This window comes from Hyposmocoma kahamanoa, unplaced genomic scaffold (genome assembly GCF_003589595.1).
Source record: "Hyposmocoma kahamanoa isolate Upper Pololo Valley unplaced genomic scaffold, ASM358959v1 98972, whole genome shotgun sequence".
NCBI classification, from domain to species: Eukaryota; Metazoa; Arthropoda; class Insecta; order Lepidoptera; family Cosmopterigidae; genus Hyposmocoma; species Hyposmocoma kahamanoa.
This window is the reverse complement of record NW_020655740.1, coordinates 897,066-916,103: the sequence shown is the minus strand read 5'-3', so window position 1 is coordinate 916,103 and position 19,038 is coordinate 897,066. Positions and strand designations below refer to the sequence as shown.

Below are 19,038 nucleotides of genomic sequence, written 5' to 3'. Positions count from 1 at the left end.
CTTTAGTGTTACCTGTTACTTACGAAACAAAATAAAAAAATACATTAATAGTTAATTTATTATTCAATTCCGTTAATAATCCATTTCTTGACTTATTTATAATCTCAATTGTGTTGTGACGCATCGTTTCCAGCACACCTGCAACCGTACTAACTTCAACGCTTTAATTTCCAGATGACCTAGGTCGCGCAGTCGAAGAGCTAGTGACGGTGATGACAGAAGAGCAGCAGCAGCCTTCGCACGCGCCTCCACAATATACGAACGGCAAATCTGGCAAAGACGAAAAGTAGCGTCGGCGATATTCAGCGAGCTTGGTGCTGCGGTTTATTCCCGTAGAGTCGAGTCCCGCTGCGTCGACTCGTGAGGGTGGTTTAATTTTTACTTCGAGTCTACAATTTTTTCTCAAGTACTCCTACTCTATATAACGACCCTTTGAACTAGACATGATTTGGTGCAGCGGGACGCGGCATTACGGGAATAAATCGGTGCTGCGCGGATGCGGCCTCGGTTAATAGTGATCGGCGGCCGCGTCTAGCGCCCTTTTATAACCTTTTTACTCCCGCTCTGGAAACAGTGTCGTCCTTTCAGACCAGTATCTTTACACGGGCGTTTGTGTCGCGGATAGCATCAGTCGCGGCAGTTATAAGTGTTGCCGTGTTAATGTTTTTGAGTATTTCAACGAGGCATTAACCGCTCGCGTGAAGAGCCCTTCGCCCCTGCTACAATGGGACCGCGCTCACTAGCACGGATCGACTCGGTTCACCAAGTTGCCTACAGCCAATCGCAGCAGCGTAGTTACGCCTGATGAACGCGACAGAACGACTTCCATTCGTTACTTTAAAAAAAGTTATGCCAAATGGAACTGTCCCTGTAACGAGTCGGTCCAACTTCACTTCTCTACAACATTCCACAGCATTTTCTACTAACTTTCGACTCATCCTTAACAACGCACGCATTGCGCCGCCGCCCAGCTTGTTCTTTGACTCTGCGATTGCCTCGAGTGACATTTTTGTATGGGATGACATATGATGAAGCTGAGATGCTTGAGAAGGCGCCCGTCTCTCATAGAAAAATGCCAACGAAAAAAAATCAAAGTTACGGAATAAACGCGGCTCTGCGCGAGCGCACAGTGCACACCTTATTATACATAAGCTCTAACATTCCACTGATCGCCAACTACCGCTCGGCGCCACGACGATCGTATGCAACGCTTATTGTATAGATAAGGGCCCGCCATTGTTGCAGTACGAATCGTGTTTGAGTCGTTCCTCGCACCTGTTCTCCCCCGCTTGCGTGTTCGGTCCGCGACACTGTTGCCGGAGCGCACTTTCCAACGAAAAAGACACTGTAACGAGCATTTATATTTTAAAATGAAATTTTTCAAAACTTTTATCGTTTAAGTACATATCTCGTTAGTACAATCTCCATTATTGTAAACCAATTATACTATCATATCACTTTGTAAATTCCCATATCATTTTGCTGTGAACGAACTGGCGTTTTGTATATAATACAGCACCGGACGGCCCGCGCGCGGCTCGTTTCGTGGCATCACTGTTGTGAGGGATAAGGCAGCTTACACACACGGGGCTTGAGAGCTTATAGGAACGCATGCTAGCTACAACCGTTTCGACGACCGGCTTTACCACAGACGGGCAGCTATATTTATTGGAACTACGTTTTACTGCGAATCCGCAATTGGACTTGGCCTATGTTTTAGAGATCTTGATGTTATTTAGATAGATGTCTCCATGGAACATTCAAATCATCATGTATGCCACGACTCCGTGGCCGTAGCTCGTAATGGATTCGTTAACCGTTCGCAAGTAGTTGTAGTCGTAGCCAACTCAGTATGAACCGTGTTATCTTCATGTTGTGTATGTTACATATATCAAGTTATCGAATGTATCGTTAGATGAAAACATGTAATCGAACTGCTTTCGCGCCCTAGTAGTCTCTTGACAGTCTCCTTGTTTCCGTCTATGCAGCAGTAGTGTACTTGTTACTCATATTGTAGCGATCGCAGGCGCATTCTCTTCCCCTCTCACTATACTCTGAGCCGCCACACGCAATTATACTTATACCATATAATGATGTGACAGTATATGTTCACTAGATATTCCACGATATATACATGTGTCTATGTATTAGTAACAATTGTCTACCCTTTTAGATAAGATATATATTGGAGAGATGACTTTTATACGAACGTTAAGTAATCTGTTGACGCTAACTGTACTGTAAGCACTTCCCTTAATCATATCATGGTTTATTATCATATCGTTTTATTAGTTTGGCCGCGGGCGAGCAGCAATGTTGCGTTTGTTCTAACCCAATTTCATATATTACGTGGTTGTTGTGGGCTCGCGGCCGGTATGGTATATGTTATTATTACTAATTTGGCTAATATAGTATATAAGAGAAAAAAAGCACAATTTATTATTATTTTAACGAAAATTACTTATAATATGATCACTAATGTATCGTTAATAATTTTATTGTATTCGTTTATCGGTAAATATTAACGCGGGTGGGTTTGTTTGGAGGTAATCCTTTGTATCGACAGATAGGATGGCATATATATAACTACTTCCGCATTTATTTCATTATGTCTATGTTTGGGCGATGTTTTAGATGGTAATTAATCCAAATAAACATTCGGCATAGTCAATGGCGTTTCATTTCCCCCTCCGCTCATAGTCCCTGCCCCCCTGCGCTCTGCGTTCATCCAGCAACACCGAGAGCTCCCTTCGAAACAATGACACATACGAGCGAATATGAAAAGAAGAAGAAAAACCATAAAACGCCCGGAATTAGATGGTTTACTTTTTATATTTCAAATCACCAATATTTTAAGATATTCAACTATATTATTACATGGCTACAAAGGATAACAAGGAAGCTTACTATACTCTGCCAATTGCCAAATAATTTAGAAAATATTCTAAAATCGTACTTGACAGATCCAGTATCTCCCATTTATTATTTACAAAAATTTTTGGAGTCAATTGTTGTCCATTAAAGAGGCTTTTTATTAGTTACTTGTTTGGACGATATTTCGTGTATCGGCAACTTACAGAAGGGCTGTTTTAAATACATCACAGAAGTAGTAACCTCACTCAATAACTTCGGTTTTGAAACAAAAAAGTGAATTATTACCAAACCAACAAACTTTCTTTTTTGGATTTGAGTTAAAATCGCGGTGTGCCTTATTCCAGCGTGACCACAGTCGAGTTTCAAAAAGTCGCTATTTAGTCGGTTCTAGTCGCAAAAAAACTAGATTTAGTCGGTCCTACGTTCAAAAGTTATATGGGTGTTTAGCTGTCCACTCTGGAATAAGCTTATTCCAGCGGCACCATTTCTCAATTTCGATAACCACAACACCTAGCTTTGATCTGATTGCACCCAGAAAAAGTGAAATACTCAGTTCTAGAAGTCAATGGTTCTAGTCGCAAAATTTTAGAATTAGTCGCTCCTCTGTTTAGAAGATATTGGATATTCAATTATTTTCATTGATATGTACATTTACGTAGAAAAATCGTACACATAATGGAAAATGTATGTCTATACTCCGTCCAACCATTTATTTCACTTTTGACAGCTCGAATTCTAATCAATTAGTGATGTCCTAATGCGTTTACGTTGGTTTCCGATTAGATTTTTTTATAACAATCGATTTCATTTATGAAGAAGCTTAAATTGTGAATGTGAGCGGGTTAAAAAAAAAAGACATTGCCTGATTGGAATCGTGATGTTGCGTTTGACAATTTGTGTACTCAAGAATTAATACATAATTAATGTTAATTAGGATTCAAGTGAAGATTCCCGTTCACATGGAGAAGAATCCGACGATTCATTATAGTAAACAATACAAATTTATTATAATTGGTTATAATTTATTTCGGTTCTTTATTTAGGTTTATTATTTATTTTATTCTATTATACAGGTACAGGGTCAAGAGCACGTCAAGCCTGACTTAAATGCAACTCTATGCCGCTTACTTCTTATGCGTCTATGGTTGCACAATGATTCTTTATCAATAATTACGGAACTTCGGAGGCTTGCTTGTTATGTCAAAAATTAAATAAATGGACGCAGTATAAGGAAGATTACCGCTCCAAATGTTCTTTGTGAAATCACGATACTATCGTGCTCGGGGTGAACAATTTTGAATAAATAAATATTTTAAATATCTACTGAATTTTTAGAGTCACATTTAACCGTAACACAAATTGTAGTTGAAAATGGTTAGCCAGAGAAAAGTCGCTATTTAGTTGGTTCTAGACGAAAGTCAAAAAACTAGATTTAGTCGGTCCGCCGATCAAAAGTTATAAGGTGTTTTACTGTCCAAGCTGGAATAAGCTTATTCCAGCGGCACCATTTCTCAATCTCGAGAACCACAACACCTAGCTTAGATCTGATTATACTAAAAAAAGTCGTGATTTAGTCGGTTCTAATCGTATAAAACTAGATTTAATCGTTACACCGTTTTGAAGTTATTAACGTGTTTTACTAACCACGCTGAAATAAGCTTATTCCGGCGGCACCATTTTTGAATCTCGAGAACCACAGCTATCTAGCTTGAGTCTGATTGCACCCAGAAAAAGTAGTGAATTAGTCGGTTCTAGTCGCAAAATTATTATTCGCCCCTTTGTTTAGAAGACACAACAGATTTATTATTTTAAGGTTATACCTGTGCCAGTCTCGGAGCTGGCGTACAAATTTTGGCAATATACGGGATTTGTTACTTATTTAAAAAAAAATACAAACTATTTGAAGGTTTTAATAATGTTTAGTTTCATTTTAGTTTTTAAGGAAAATACTAAAAAATATGCAGTTATTTTTCCATAACGGCATTAGGATTTATCGATTGTCATGATATTTATTAGTGTATGTAAGTCGTGTTGGGCTCCTGGTTTACACAAGACCAACGAGTTACGAGGCGCGTGGAGTACAGTTGCGTACGACTATGTATCAGAATAATGATTGAATGACTTAATTAAATAAACTATGACTACCATAATTTATAGCGCCAGTCATTTTCAACTACAATTTGATGACTCTAAAAATTCAGTAGACATTTAAAATATTTATTTATTACACTCTATCAATTCTAAATTATTTTAATAATTACGAACACAATATACAGAAAAATATGGAGAGACAACGCAAAAAAGACGTTAAAAGGAAGGAGAAAAAAGAAGACACTTAATTTCATACCACTCCGCCGTCGAGTGCTTCGTTTATACGTGTAAAAGTTGGTAGAGCAACATGCAATAGACGAAGACTTGTCGCCGAAAATAGTTATCTGAAAATAAGAATTGAAAATTGAAACTTGAAAACGTCACATTTAAGCTACTGCTCGTTCACTACGCTGACCTCCCTGAGAAGAACGAGCAAGAAATTCTAGGGATTGCTCTTTTCAAATAAACTTAAATGCTACGGAATAGACTTTGAATCAAATTTGTTGTGGATTCTGGAGCCGTGTCGTCTTTCTATACATCTTTATCTAACACGTATCTTCAATTTTGTAATACGATTTTTCCATCAAAATATTTTTAATGTAGTTTTTAAACTTAGGAAATGATAAACTTAATATATGCTCCGGAATCTTATTGTAAAAACGTATACAGTTCCCCATAAAAGAGTCGTTTACCTTGGTTAAACGAAATCGTGGTACCATGAGTTTGGACTTAGCTCTAAGGTTAATATTAGGGATATCTTCTTTCTTATTGAAATTATGTATATTTTTACGGGCATACAAAATATTTGAGTAAATCTACTGTGATGCCACAGTCATGATACCAGTCTCGTTAAACTTTTCTCTGAGAGAAACCCGAGAGCCTAGACGGCACGGTACGGTAACGGTATTCTGTAGCATTTAAGTTTGAAAGGGTTGTAACCCTAACAACCCTGATGAGGATCACGGCAGTAAAACAGGAAACTTCCGGTCCACAAATTTATTTAACGTGAAGTAAAAGGTAAAGTAATGAAAAAAAAACCCTTATCGGGTTGTATTATGTTGAATTACGGATAGACTGTTATTCGCTTATTATGGTCGATACATGATTTACATTGATTGTATCATGATTAAACTTGAAAAGAATAAAAAAATTAGACAATTTGATTTAGTAGTATCTGCTATCGCGGTCAAGCAGGCAGTGACCGTCGAAAGAAATAAAATCAGAATGCGAAGGAAAATGGAACAATTCAAAAAATGTAAGGATGTCACACCGTCACAAGTTTATTTGAAAAGAGCAATCCCTAGAGTTTCTTGCTCGTTCTTCTCAGCGTATTGAACAAGCAGTATTTTAAAAAATTACATTTTCAAGTGTAATAATTGTACCTATGGAATAAATGATTATTTCACTTTGACTATATAATCCCGAGGCATAAAATCAAAAAACAAATTCGATTCTCGAATGATTCCTCATAACTTTACAAAAAGCCTTTTGTAAATAAGACTGAAGTACGTATTTCATATGAGACATTTCGAAAACCGCCATTTTGGATATTAATCGCGGAAGTTGATTACAGAAACACTTGTCTGTGTGCCATTCACACTAATAATGATTTTATTATTCGAGCGCTTTACAATACTAAAACGATCCCCTACGTGTCTGCCTCTGTACCTATTGACCAAATCATTATGTTACGAAACTGGCTTAGCATTTAATTGTTCGGAAAGACGTTGCGCGGACTATAAAGATAAAAAAATTCAATATAACAAAATTTGTTATTTGCTTGCATTGTCGGTTAGAGGTGGTATGTTACAATGCTACAATGCCCTGCGGGTCCAGTACAATAACGTTTTCAGGGTTCTGTTGAGGCTGCCGCGGTACTGTAGAGCTTCAGTCATGTTCACAGATGCGAACGTAGATGACTTCTACGCAAAAAGATCGCATCAGTGTTGCATAGCAGAACGTTTCGATTCGGTCATTCCTGGTCGATATATCGATCTACATGATAGAAAATCTGTAGTTCGATAGATCGACCTCTACCAACTAACTAATCCTTTATGCGCAGTCATTGTTTCGAGATATACACACTCCTTGTTTGCTTACAATTAAATTTTAAATTAGATAATTAAATTATACCTGTATTAAAAATATATTATGATTATTATTATTATTATTATTGTTATTATCTTAGAATAATAACGCATAGAATGATAGTTTCATATCAAACGAACTGTCATTTGTTTACTGTTTTAGGCTAGTAGGTTAATTTTCTGTTTTAGTGAATATTTATATAAAAATACAAGTTGAAACGCGTTACTTCCTTGTGGAATGTGATGTTAGTGTCTATTTTATGTTTGTCTGACGTATTTTTACACTCATTTGCCGCACATTTCGTCAATTTTAGCTAAAATTCTTGAGCTGTTCGCGGTGCAAGTTGACCTTGAGCACTGACGGCCCGCCCGCTCGTGTAGGCCCTTTTGGCGCGCTTCAATTTGCCTCACTTAGCGTGTGCGGACTAGGTTTCTATGCGTTATTATTCTAAGGTTATTACTATAAAGACATTGTATATCATTAAATTCATATTTTTTGTTTTTTAGGGCACATGTTACTAAAACAATTCTTAAAGTTTTGTAACTAATATGCTATGGACTTATTTGTCTGAAATAAATAATTTTTGTTGTTTTTATTTTGTTTGTTTTTGTAACTGTTGTTATAAAAGGAGAAGAAAAAAATGCAAGAAATCTGTAAAAGAGAAAGTAGTGACTGCTAAGAAAAATCTTTTGGCAATACTAAACTCTAATTTACCGACCTATATGAAGCATGTTGCTTATGTCGTAGATCAATCAAATGCCTTTCAAACTATCAAACAAAGATTAGCGCCCCAAGATGGACTCCTCCAAAGAGATTTTTCCGAAAACTACAAGTGTATGCATGCCCAGCTCGAAAATACAGTTGTGTTTACATACCGCTGTTTATTATAGCACCCAATCAAAACCTCCGAATAATTATATCGCAAATACTTCGTTGTGTACCGTGTCAGCAAATATCAGACATGATCCTGTTATGATGTGTACACTTACAAACTTTGATACATAGAAATCAAAAACTATCGCCAAATTTAAAAACTTAACACGTTTTAAGTGATGGGCCCTCTACTCGGTATCGAAATAAATCCATGTTCCACTTTGTAGCAACATACCTTAGCTAGAAGTTTAATGTCAATTCCATCACTTGGCATTATAGCGAGAGGAGACATGGAAAAGGTGCACCGCATGGCGTAAGTGATTGCGACAGATCTGCGACAACTGTGTTGTGAGATCCAAGACGTTTCTAGTTTGGATGAGATGATGTTATGCTTGGATAAGTGTTGTAGGGGCATAAAAGTCTATAGAATAAATGATACCAAATTGGTCAACCGTGATTGGTACCATATACGCTTTCCATCGAATGTCTACTGCGTTGACCCTAGCGGTGCAATCCGTTGGTTTTCTTTTCGGTTACTAATTATTACAAAAAAAACTTTAATTCACAAATGCCACAACGTAGTTTGAAGCAGAACGAAAGAACTCAATGAAACTCGTGTAATATCTACCACAGCTAACAAAGAAAGATAAGGGTGATTATGAAGGGACTGAAATAAACAATAGGTAATGGGATTCTATGGACCAAACAGGGAAGTTTGACCGTTGTAAAATTTAAAAAACTATGCTTTTCTTTCTTTCCTTCTTTTGTTCTCATACGTGTAGGAGATGATTTTTATATTTAAACCATTTTGACCATTTGTGACATTTAGTCCTGGTTTTATTTAAATAAATTAAAAGTGATATAATAATTTCAATGCGTCCTTTCATCTAATACCATCCACTACGTAATTGGATACATTTAGTCAGGGTACGTTCCGCAGTACCCCAGGGGTCCATGTTAGGACCACTACTGTGGAATCTGGGGTACGATTGGGTGCTGAGGGGCGCGCTGCTCCCCCGGACGGCGGTCATCGCGTACGCCGATGGCACAGTAGCGGCGGACATGGTGGTCCGCCGAATACAACTGCTGGGGCTCGAGGTCGCCGTGCCGAAGATGGATGTGGCCGTCTTCACACCCTAGAGGTGTGCAGCCGGTGGGATGAGTAGCGCCGTACTCTGACGGGGATAATAGGGCGGGAACTCTTGCTGCCGGGCGTGGTTGCCGCCTACTCGGTAGCGAGGAGTCCTGGTGGTGGTGGAGCTGGTGCGCGCGGACGCGGCGGACGCGCACCCGCTTCGGCGCAGACGTACGGGGAGAAGGCGAAGGCAGTTCGTTGCTCGCCTGATCCCCTAGTGAGGCCAGCGGGCTCTGGGCAGAGACTCCGGAGCCTGCATTGCACGCCCTCACTCGTCTGGGGTGCGGGACGGAGGACAACTGACCTGCCCCTCCGTTGGCGCGGGAGCCCTGGCGCAAGGCAGGGCGGCCGGGCGGCGTCGTGGTGAATGTGCATCGACCCCACAGCGTCGATTCAACCGCCGGGACGTAAATCCGGGAGGGTTTTAGTGGGGTAGGCCCTCCAGTCTGGAGGCAGAGTCCCCACATAACCCCTAAGTCTCCCTGGGCTCAGGGGTATCTATAAAGATTTACCCCCCGTAAAAAAAAGAAAAAAAGGGTACGTTCCGCAACTATGGGACACGGAGGGAAACTATTTTAAATATTGTAGACGGGATATTTTGCTTCATGGACATAATATTTTATTTTTAAAGTTGCTCGCCGCATCTGAGAATCGAACGTATAAAGTTTTTTTTATGATATCGAACGAACGAGTCAAATTATAAGGACTAATTCCTTATAAGTAACATAGCACCTTAATTCAAAGAAACATCATGAAATTTTACATTTGTTTACGATTTATCTATTTTATCTGTCTATCTTGTTTGGGGACAATGAATTGTAACGTGTTTTACTTTCGATTTTTGTTTACTTTAGAAGTTTAATAGCATTGCAATATCATTCCATATTAATTTACTAATGAGTACAAACGTACCCACTTGAGGAACTACTTCCTTGCAGAGTTTGCTAGAAATGATATTTGAACATTTGATAAAGTAATTGTGAATACCGTAGATAGGTTGGGCGTTTAAAGTTTGTTTTGTTTGTCGGTTTTTCTAATAATTACATTAAAAAAAAGCTTGTGGAATTACATATATTTAGTAACTCCAATAAACCTGATTTCTCCCCTAATTTGCTACCCTTAGAGGTGGAATATTTTCTTTAAATTTCAATGGGAATAATACAGCAATAACCGGCTGCACATATGAATAAAGACGTGACACGAAGACCTGATACAGATGATGTTAATGTCACAGTCGTCTAATTGAGAGCACGTGATGCAAGCCGACCTTTTCAACCCCGACGCAAAAAGAGGGAAGTTATAAGTTATATGCTTTTGTGTGTGTTGTATCTGTGTGTCAGTACGACATGGTGCTAGATTCCACGCAAATTTAAGATATACGATTCTTTTATGGGGAACTGTACACGTTTTTTGCAACAAGATTCCCGAGAATATATTAAGATTATTATTTCCAAAGTTTAAAACTTACATTATATATTTTAATTGAAAAGTCATATTACAAAATTGAAGAGTATATGTGTTAGATAAAGATGTACGGAAAGACAACAAGAGTCTAGATTCCACACAATTATGATTCAAAGTATGTTTACTCCATAGCATTTAAGTTTATTTGAAAAAAGCAATCCCTAGAATTTGTTGCTCGCTCTTGTCAGGGAGGTAGTGAACGAGCAGTAGCTTAAAAAATGACATTTTCAAGTGTAAAAATTGTACCTATGGATAAATGATTATTTGAGTTTGACTTTGAAAGTGTATTCTTTACTTAAGTTTATTTCAAAAGAGCTACTCCTAGAGTTTATTGCACTTTCTTGTCAGGAAGTCAACATAGCAAATGAACAGGAGCTTAAAAAATTACGTTTTCAGTGGTACATTTTATTTTAGCTACGGAATAAATGAGCTGTTTGTTTTTTTTTTGTTGTAAGGTTGTTCAAAGGTCAGCAACTTTTTTCCCAGTGGGTTTCAGACGGGATCTCAGTCATGAAATGAATATTCATTTTACTTACACTTGTTAGTAGTGAGTTGCTTACTACGGACAAGTGGAAGTCTTAGTAAGTAACTTGTAAGTAGTGGATCAACCTGACATTTGATACACTATGGAAATCGTAAGACATATAACAATATGGTAACTTTCATCTGATGCTGCAACCTGCACACTCTGCAGATTAATTCAAGTACGATAAAATTATCGTATTTGTCCTCATTTAATTGGTCTCCACGAGTGCTTGAGTTACAGATGGTGACTTTATTGACATTTTAGAGTACACTGTTTGTATAGGTTAAACAACAATAGGTATTAACAATTTAATTTCATTTTATTGAACGTCACAATGTTTGACCACCATGTTATTCAATTGTTTTTGTGAAATTACTCCACTAGTTTTGTTGTAATTATTAATACAAAGCTCGAACACTCAGAAAAAATTCCTTCGATCCGACAAACTGCAACAAGCACATAGAAATATTCGTAAGGTCCGCTAGTTCATCCCGTGGCTTAGTTGCCATAGCATCTGGCACGGTTTGCTGGAAGACGTCGGTTCGAATCCAGCCGGATCGAAGGAAATTTTTCGTAGTGTTCATCTTTGTATTAATATTTTTTTTTATTTATTCATTTTGCATTTGATTTCACAGAAGGAAGAGGCACTTAAGCTTGGACTTTTATAATAATAATAAGATTAATGAGACGCATTGATCGCGGCAGGTACCCGCGATGCACGTAGGAACCACGTACCTTCGGGAACATGCTGGCCCAAGGACGGCGATTGCGTGTAAGGGCCATTATTCAATCGAGGCGAGCGGGCGACCCCAACGCGGTAGTACCACCTCGTTATGGAGACCAGGAATTATCGGCAGGGACAGGACACCACTTCACATACAAATTAGCTATCTGGAAAACTGTAAAAATGGCTTTAACAGCAAGTACGATAAAGAGCATGACGTGACGTACGTCATGGAGGTTGGGTGAAAAATAAAAAAGCGTCAAGATTTATTTATTATGTTTTTTGCTGTGCCTAATGAGGCAAGTAGATGCATTGTATCTTAGGTACTTAGTAGTTCCTATATGAAGATAAGTACTGGTTGACACTTTTGATAGCTGGTCAGCACCTTTTTTTTTAACATATAATAGACACACGCTTGGTCACAATCTCACCTGATGTTAAGCGACGATGGGACGCGTGTGCCTAAAAAAATGCCTATTCACTCTAACCTTGAATATAGCCCCAAATAATACTTTACGGGAACTACAGATGCTGCGTAGAGCATTCCATTCCTTTGCCGTACGCATCAGAAAGGAGGAAGCAAAGCGCTTAGTGCGAATAGGTGGAATATCAACGACGTAAGAATGGAGTGCTCCGGACCTTCTAGTCGACCGAAGGAGGAACGGTGAGGGTGGAACTAAATTGAAAAGTTCCTCCTCCCCGATTTTCTATCGGCAGGCTAAAAATTATTGTTAATAAACCTCTTTGCTTTTCGCTCCAGCGAGTCCAAGGCAGCTAACTGGTAATGGGCAGAGCCGTCCCAAAAGTGGCAGCAGTACTCCATCCACGATCGAACTTGTGCTTTATACAGATTTAAAAGCTGTCCAGGTGTGAAGTAACGCCTGACTTTGTAAAGTACGCCTAGTTTTCTGGCAGCAGTTTTTGCCAAGCACTCGATGTTGAGGTTGGATGATAAGTGCAGACCAAGTAGCTCAAGGTGGTCCCTTATCGGCACGGTTACATCTGGGAAAGTCGGTGTAGGGGACTCCGTTTTGACGTGAAAAGACACGCCTGCGTTTTAGCCGCATTAAACCTGGCCCTGTTAGCATCTCCCCAGTCGGAAGCCGCTTTCAGACTCAGGTCCAACCGGACATCAACAACAGGCATCTCAACAACTAAGCTACGTTTATCCGTATGAGATATCTTCACATTCTCCTGCTCTACAACTATTAGATGTGAATCTTTTTTCATACTAAATCTTTTTAAACATATAGAGTGAAATTGTATAATATTGAGATAGTCCTCAGGAATCTTTGCGTGATCACGAATTATGTTTGAGCAATAGTATTGTTAACTCTTTTTGACTTTTATCAATTTATTGACTTAAAAGTTCAAGAGATTTAGTTTTTGAACACCACCACCACCATTTCATTTTTTTAAATTAATTTATAATTATTAATACAAAGATCGAACACTCAGAAAAAACACTCAGAAAAAATTCCTTCGATCTGATTAATGCTTAGTTGGTATAGCGTCTGGCACGGTATGCAAGAAGACGTCGGTTCGATTCCGACCGGATCGAAGGATTTTTTTCTGAGTGTTCGATCTTTGTATTAATAATTATAACAAACTAGTGGAGTAATTTCACAAAAAATAATTGAATATCAATTCAATAAAAATTTAATTGAGTTAATTTAGTTTTTTTTGACAATAAGTTGTAATGTTACACAATAAGGTGTATTGTAATACTCATTAAATTAGTTTTAACGAGGTTTATAGTAATTAATTATTTATGTACTTGGTACTTGGTGCAATTTTTTATGTAACTCGTGTAAATAAAATTTCACCTAGTATTAAATATCACTACCACAAGACCGGTCATTCTTTGGGAGAGGCCTTAACCTAGCAGTTGTCGTCTTTTGGTTGAGATGATGATGTGATGATGACGATGATACCAGTACTTCGAATATCCATCGAGTCCAAGTGGACCTGCTTGTCACTTTCCAGAGGTGACGTGCTCGTGACCAGGAGCTAGTTTTGGCTAGCAGCCAAGAAACAAAGAATTCATAATTTCCTTTGTTCCGAGTGCGAGTACCTACCTACCTGGGCGCCGCGGCGGATCGGTGGCTGCACCCTTGCAATCGGAGCCTGCGCTTTGCATCCCGCTAGCTCCATCGATCTGTCTGGAACGCAACGGCTCACTTCCTGTGCACTAGACTAGTTAAAAACAGTTCAACGTTTTTGATTAAATTCTACTTTTATCACAGAAAGTCTAAAAACTATTCAAACTCATGCAGGTCGAAGCGTTGACGGCATGCCAGTTGGCGGAATACGATAACTTTTAAAAAGTGTTAGCTTAAAAATATTACAATTTCGTTGTTTAAAAACATTAAACACTAAATCCGTCATTTTATAAGTCGCCATACAATGTTTCTCATTTTAAATACCTATACTTAAAAGTTATGGCAAATTTTCACAACCTGCAAAACTGCACAAAGTTGCAACGTTGCGTTTCTCGTGAGGTAGATCACAGTCGTTATGACGCAAGCGTAGACTCCCTAGGTCACTATAAAAGGCTAGATTCCCCCTGCCTCCTCGCAGTTTCAGGAGCGACCGCCCATTGCAACACTGTGCCTTATATTGTGATAAAGTGTTTTATTCTTTGTTTGCAATTTTTTGTTCCTAACCGCTTATTTAGGTGTCGTGATCATTGAAAACCTCGAGCGCAAAACCGGTTGGACAAAGACTTTGACGCAGCCAGTGGACGGTCGCCCTGGAATTGCGCGTCGACTGCAGAGGCCGTGGCGCGGCGTAATCCGGCGTGACCATCAACTTTATTCCCCGCCCACCACGTCTCTCTGCACACGACGACTTCTTGTATATACTGTATATGACATAATAGACGAAGAAGGAAATCTACAAGGAAACGAAAACAAAATCAAATTCAGCAGGTCTGCTGCATCGTTTGAAACTCCTGTACGTTTATGTACAGTATAGAATAAGTTATGATAAGCGCAATATTGTGCGCAACCGACAACCGACTTTGGAGTATCAGGTAAGTTTCTTAGATGTTTTGACGTAATTTATTGTCTGTCTTTATTTACCTTTCCTTTACTGTATTATTTTTGCCTGGTGAATTTTATTTTAACCGTGTTATATTGCGTTATGTAGTATGAAATGCACTGCGATCCATTTTAGTGATTTAAGCTTTTTGGGCGTTTTCATGTGCGTGCACGCACTTAAATGTGTGTTCGTTGTTCGTTTGTCGTGTTGAGGTCCCGGGCAAATCGATAGAGCTAAGCCCCGTTCTGCGCATGTACGGACGATCCCCCTTGACCCCCTCCCCCACCCTTCGCTTCAAGTAGCCTGTCCTGGCTATCCGACGCCATTTTGTGTAACGAAAATTTTGTCAGTTTATATTTAAAGGGACCCAAAATGGCTTATAGATCTTGCGGAATGAACCTGGCCTAAATAACCCCTAACTTTTGCTACGATGGAGCATTCGTTTAATGTGTGCCGTAGTCTTCGCTTGAACTTGCAACGGCTGCATACTTGTTCAGTAGGCATTAAGCAGCAGCCATTTTGAACTTACGAAATCAGTAAAGTACCTACACGCGTTTCGCGCAGGCGTACAAAGGCGTACCTTTCGCGCAGGTGTAGAAGTGCAAACAACAATGGCTGCCTTTCAACCGTCATTTTTAAATATTTTTACTGTATCGACCCAATGTGAAGCGTGAATTTTCTTTATCTTGATAATTAATAACCTCTGCAGGTTGCCGTCACCAAAATCTACCCGTATACTAACATAACAATTTAACTTGGTTTAAAACTCAAAGTTGGATTTTCTTAAATTCTTTCCTTTTATTATCACCGTCATTTCAGCCGAGAGACGTCCACTGCTGCACATAGGCTAAAGATCTTCCCTTTTGTTTCAACGATTATAAAGTACAAAATAAGGCTTCACGGTGTGTTTTATGCACCTTCCAGTTGCTCTTCCTATTTATTACTTCTACGCTCTTCAACCGGGGCATTGTCTGAACTTCTGAAAACATGAATGCAACGGGGTAGTTTACAAACCATTAAATACCATAAGATGTTGTCCCTATTCATAAGGCATGTCATGGTTACCCGCTCCTCGCAATCAAAAGCGAAATTACTCTGTGATGTTTACCACACGGTTCTGGCCCACCGGCGGCTGCGCGCGGCTGCATCATGACCCACATCACGCTTGAGTTTCTGCAGCAAATATTGAAAGACGATTATCCCGGGGTTGATATACAAGAGTTCGAGGTATCATTTCTTCTAAATTATCTTCGCGCAGTGCTTTCAGTTCTAGTGCAGCGACACTTTTGTGTTTCTGCCATTTTGGATAATGCGAGATTTGTTTGTTAGGATTTCACATTTACAATAAAATTTTCTTCACTAGACACTTTTGCAATTTTAAATCCTGCTATAAAATGAGTACAAGTTCAACACTGCTTGTGCTATACCTACAACAGCTAACGGCTGCGAGTGTCAACGCAGTGAACGAAGGGCGCCTACTTGCACTGCGGTTGTTTGTTTCTATGTTGTTCTATCGTTCTAATACGTAAAATATAATTATACAAAATCACGATAATTTATCATTGTGTTCATTATTTTTTAGGGCGCTCCAGGAACCAATCGTGGAGATAACTATACATCGATGGTGTATCGGATCACCTTGAAAGGTATTCGAAGACACACCGAGCCCGACACTCCTTGTGAATATAAACACGAAGAGCCTTGGTTAGGTTCTATCATCTACAAATGTCTTCCTGAAAGTATTTTACGTAGGGAAGCGTTTAAAAGTGACGAGTTGTTCTGCAACGAAGTCGCTTTCTATAACAAAATATGGCCTGCGCTTTCGGAATTCCAACAAAAATGGAACTTGAAGTCACCGTTCAAGTCCATACCGAAATGCTACCTAGCGCAGAACGACCTAGTGATTTTAAAAGATCTAAAACAGTTGGGATTTGTTATGCCTGATCGACGCAAGGGTCTGAGCATTGAACAATGCTACTTCGTGTTAAAGCATTTGTCACAGTTCCACGCACTGTCGTTAGCGATGAAGAGCGACAACCCTGAAGGATTCTACGAACTGTTAAATATACAGGATGGAATCTCTGAAGGTAAGATGCATATTCAATTGCCTGTTTTTTTGGTTACATTTACCCAACTAATTACATATCTTGTATGAACTAACATGTTACTTTTTATTTCAGTGTTCTTCGCAGCGGAGAATCAAGAATATTACCGGACTTACTATCGTGAAGCCACACGCAACGCTATTGCAATGGTAGAACAGGAACTCGAGGGTTGCGAGAATAAACACACGTACCTCGAGAAGTTCAGGCAGTTTTGCGACGAGGACAACTTCTTCCAGACCATGGTGGAGTTGGTAACACCTAAAGAGTCTCTCGCAGTAATAAACCACGGTGACTGCTGGACGAACAATCTACTATTCCGTTACGTCGACGGTGATATAGCCGAGGTACGCTGGTCAGAACAAATTATATAGTTTTGTTCGTGTGTTCATTATTTCAAAACTTTTTTATTTTTCAGATGTACATAGTAGATTTCCAACTGGTCCGTTACGCATCACCGACTCTTGATCTGGCTTACTTGATGTATCTTTGCCTGACGCGTGAGCAACGAGAGGAACACCTGCCGTCTCTGCTGAAGTACTACTCGGACGAGCTTCATTGTCGGCTCCTCGAAATGAGCGACCAAAAATCCGAGTTTAACCACAGTCTAAGCAGAGACGCGTTGCACAGCATGTTTGTACTTAATGTTCTTTTGAACTTAAGATTTAATGCATAAGGTATCCACGATTATTCATTATTTTCTTGACGCAGGTTGCAAACGGAGTTCAAGCGAAGCAGCCGCTTCGGCCTTGGGATTGCATTAGACATGTACCCCATCATGACATGTGACAGCACAGAAGCTCCTAATCTTTATCAGGCTAAGGTTAGTACAAGCACTTGCCCTCGTCAAATCAGTTAGTTTCACTTTGTTTTTGTTCCGTCTGTACTCATATTGAATGGTGTTGCAGGAAAGCGGTCTAGCGCCTTCACATGACAACGTGAAACCTGTATGGACTTCAAATGCAGTGTGCAGAAAGAAAATGAGTGATTTAGTGCAAGAACTTGTTGACGGTGGCTTGTTATAATATAGTTAAGTATTCCTAAGTAATAAGCGCTTAAGCAGATAGTCATAATTGAGTGTCGTATCCGTGGACAAGATGTAATCGGTGTGAACTGTGAGAGGAGAGAAGTGTAGATTACAGCAAAGTATATCAACAGTCTTCCATTCTTCAAATCAAAACGATCACATATAATCAAATAATATCTACGCTGATCGGGGATACTTGTTTGTATATTACTATATTTAAGATATTATTGTGCTGGGCCGTATCTTATATAGGATACATGGTAGATTAGGATAAACTATTTTCCCGCGGGTGTACTTATAACATTCAGTTGACACGATATTCCACCACCGCCTTTATGGACATGTCTTTTTATGCAGCAAAAATGTCATCCCTTGAGAAAAAATACAGGAGCTGCTTACAGTTTAACAATTTACGGTGACCAGAATCTACGCAATCACTGAGGACTTCAGATCTTGTGTCCCGCAATACAACCATCGAAGGATTTGCGATGCTAAGTATATTCATAACTCCTTAGTACCGCAAACGCCTACAGCGGTAGCCACTGCCCACCAGGTGGTAACGAACTTTCCTTAAACTTATTGCTATTAGTAAGCGCAAGGATGGTTGGTAGCGAGGGAGGGAGGGAGGGTTCACTGCGTGTTTCTGGTCAACGTATAAATTTACACCCGTCGGTCGGTCCAGGACTAAGATTTTTTTCATCTTATGTTTTTCTTTCTCCTTCTCTGATTGTAGACGGAACGATAAGTATTAGATGGAACGATAAGTTTAGTTGTAAGGATTTTAACTTTGTACGTTGAGCTTGGCGATTGTTTTTATTTGTTCAACAATTTTCCGTAATACAACTCTCTACTTCACATTATTATTCTAACTTTTTATTCAAACGTTATAAAATTTGATCCAGTTGCTTTAACATCTACGTCTGTTTCGTAATATTTTGAACTACCTAGTTTTGTTATATTTCGAACATTTAAGCTATCATCTGGAACTGATTTTTCTACTCACGCACAGAAGACACGAAGTCCCAAAGGGCGGAGGCGAGTCTAGCAGACGCGACCAAAAAAATAGAAAAAATAAATAAAAAACATACAAAA

General features: G+C 39.2%; 2 protein-coding genes across 2 annotated transcripts in view; both read left to right on the top strand.

The window, feature by feature from the left end:
* LOC113238956 (dystrophin, isoforms A/C/F/G/H) overlaps positions 1-1,958 on the top strand; it is a 429,949-nt gene extending 427,991 nt beyond the window's left edge. Inside the window, exon 44 of the mRNA XM_026475816.1 lies at positions 175-1,958. Coding sequence (XP_026331601.1) covers positions 175-290 — 116 coding nt within the window. The 3' untranslated portion in view covers positions 291-1,958. The remainder of the gene's footprint in view (positions 1-174) is intronic.
* On the top strand, positions 1,019-18,566 carry LOC113238955. The gene is made up of 9 exons (XM_026475815.1): positions 1,019-1,200; positions 6,539-6,669; positions 14,453-14,565; positions 14,657-14,809; positions 16,400-16,904; positions 16,998-17,266; positions 17,338-17,552; positions 17,631-17,742; positions 17,828-18,566. The coding sequence occupies exons 1-9, from the start codon at positions 1,019-1,021 to the stop codon at positions 17,942-17,944; spliced, it is 1,797 nt and encodes a 598-aa protein (XP_026331600.1). The 3' UTR covers positions 17,945-18,566.
* Positions 18,567-19,038: the final 472 nt, after the last annotated feature.

Coding starts and splice junctions, on each gene's coding strand:
- LOC113238955 (XM_026475815.1), top strand. CDS start 1,019: ATGACATATGATGAAGCTGAGATGCTTGAGAAGGCGCCCGTCTCTCAT. Junction 17,553..17,630: donor AGAGACGCGTTGCACAGCAT/GTTTGTACTTAA, acceptor TTCTTGACGCAG/GTTGCAAACGGAGTTCAAGC. Junction 17,743..17,827: donor CTAATCTTTATCAGGCTAAG/GTTAGTACAAGC, acceptor ATGGTGTTGCAG/GAAAGCGGTCTAGCGCCTTC.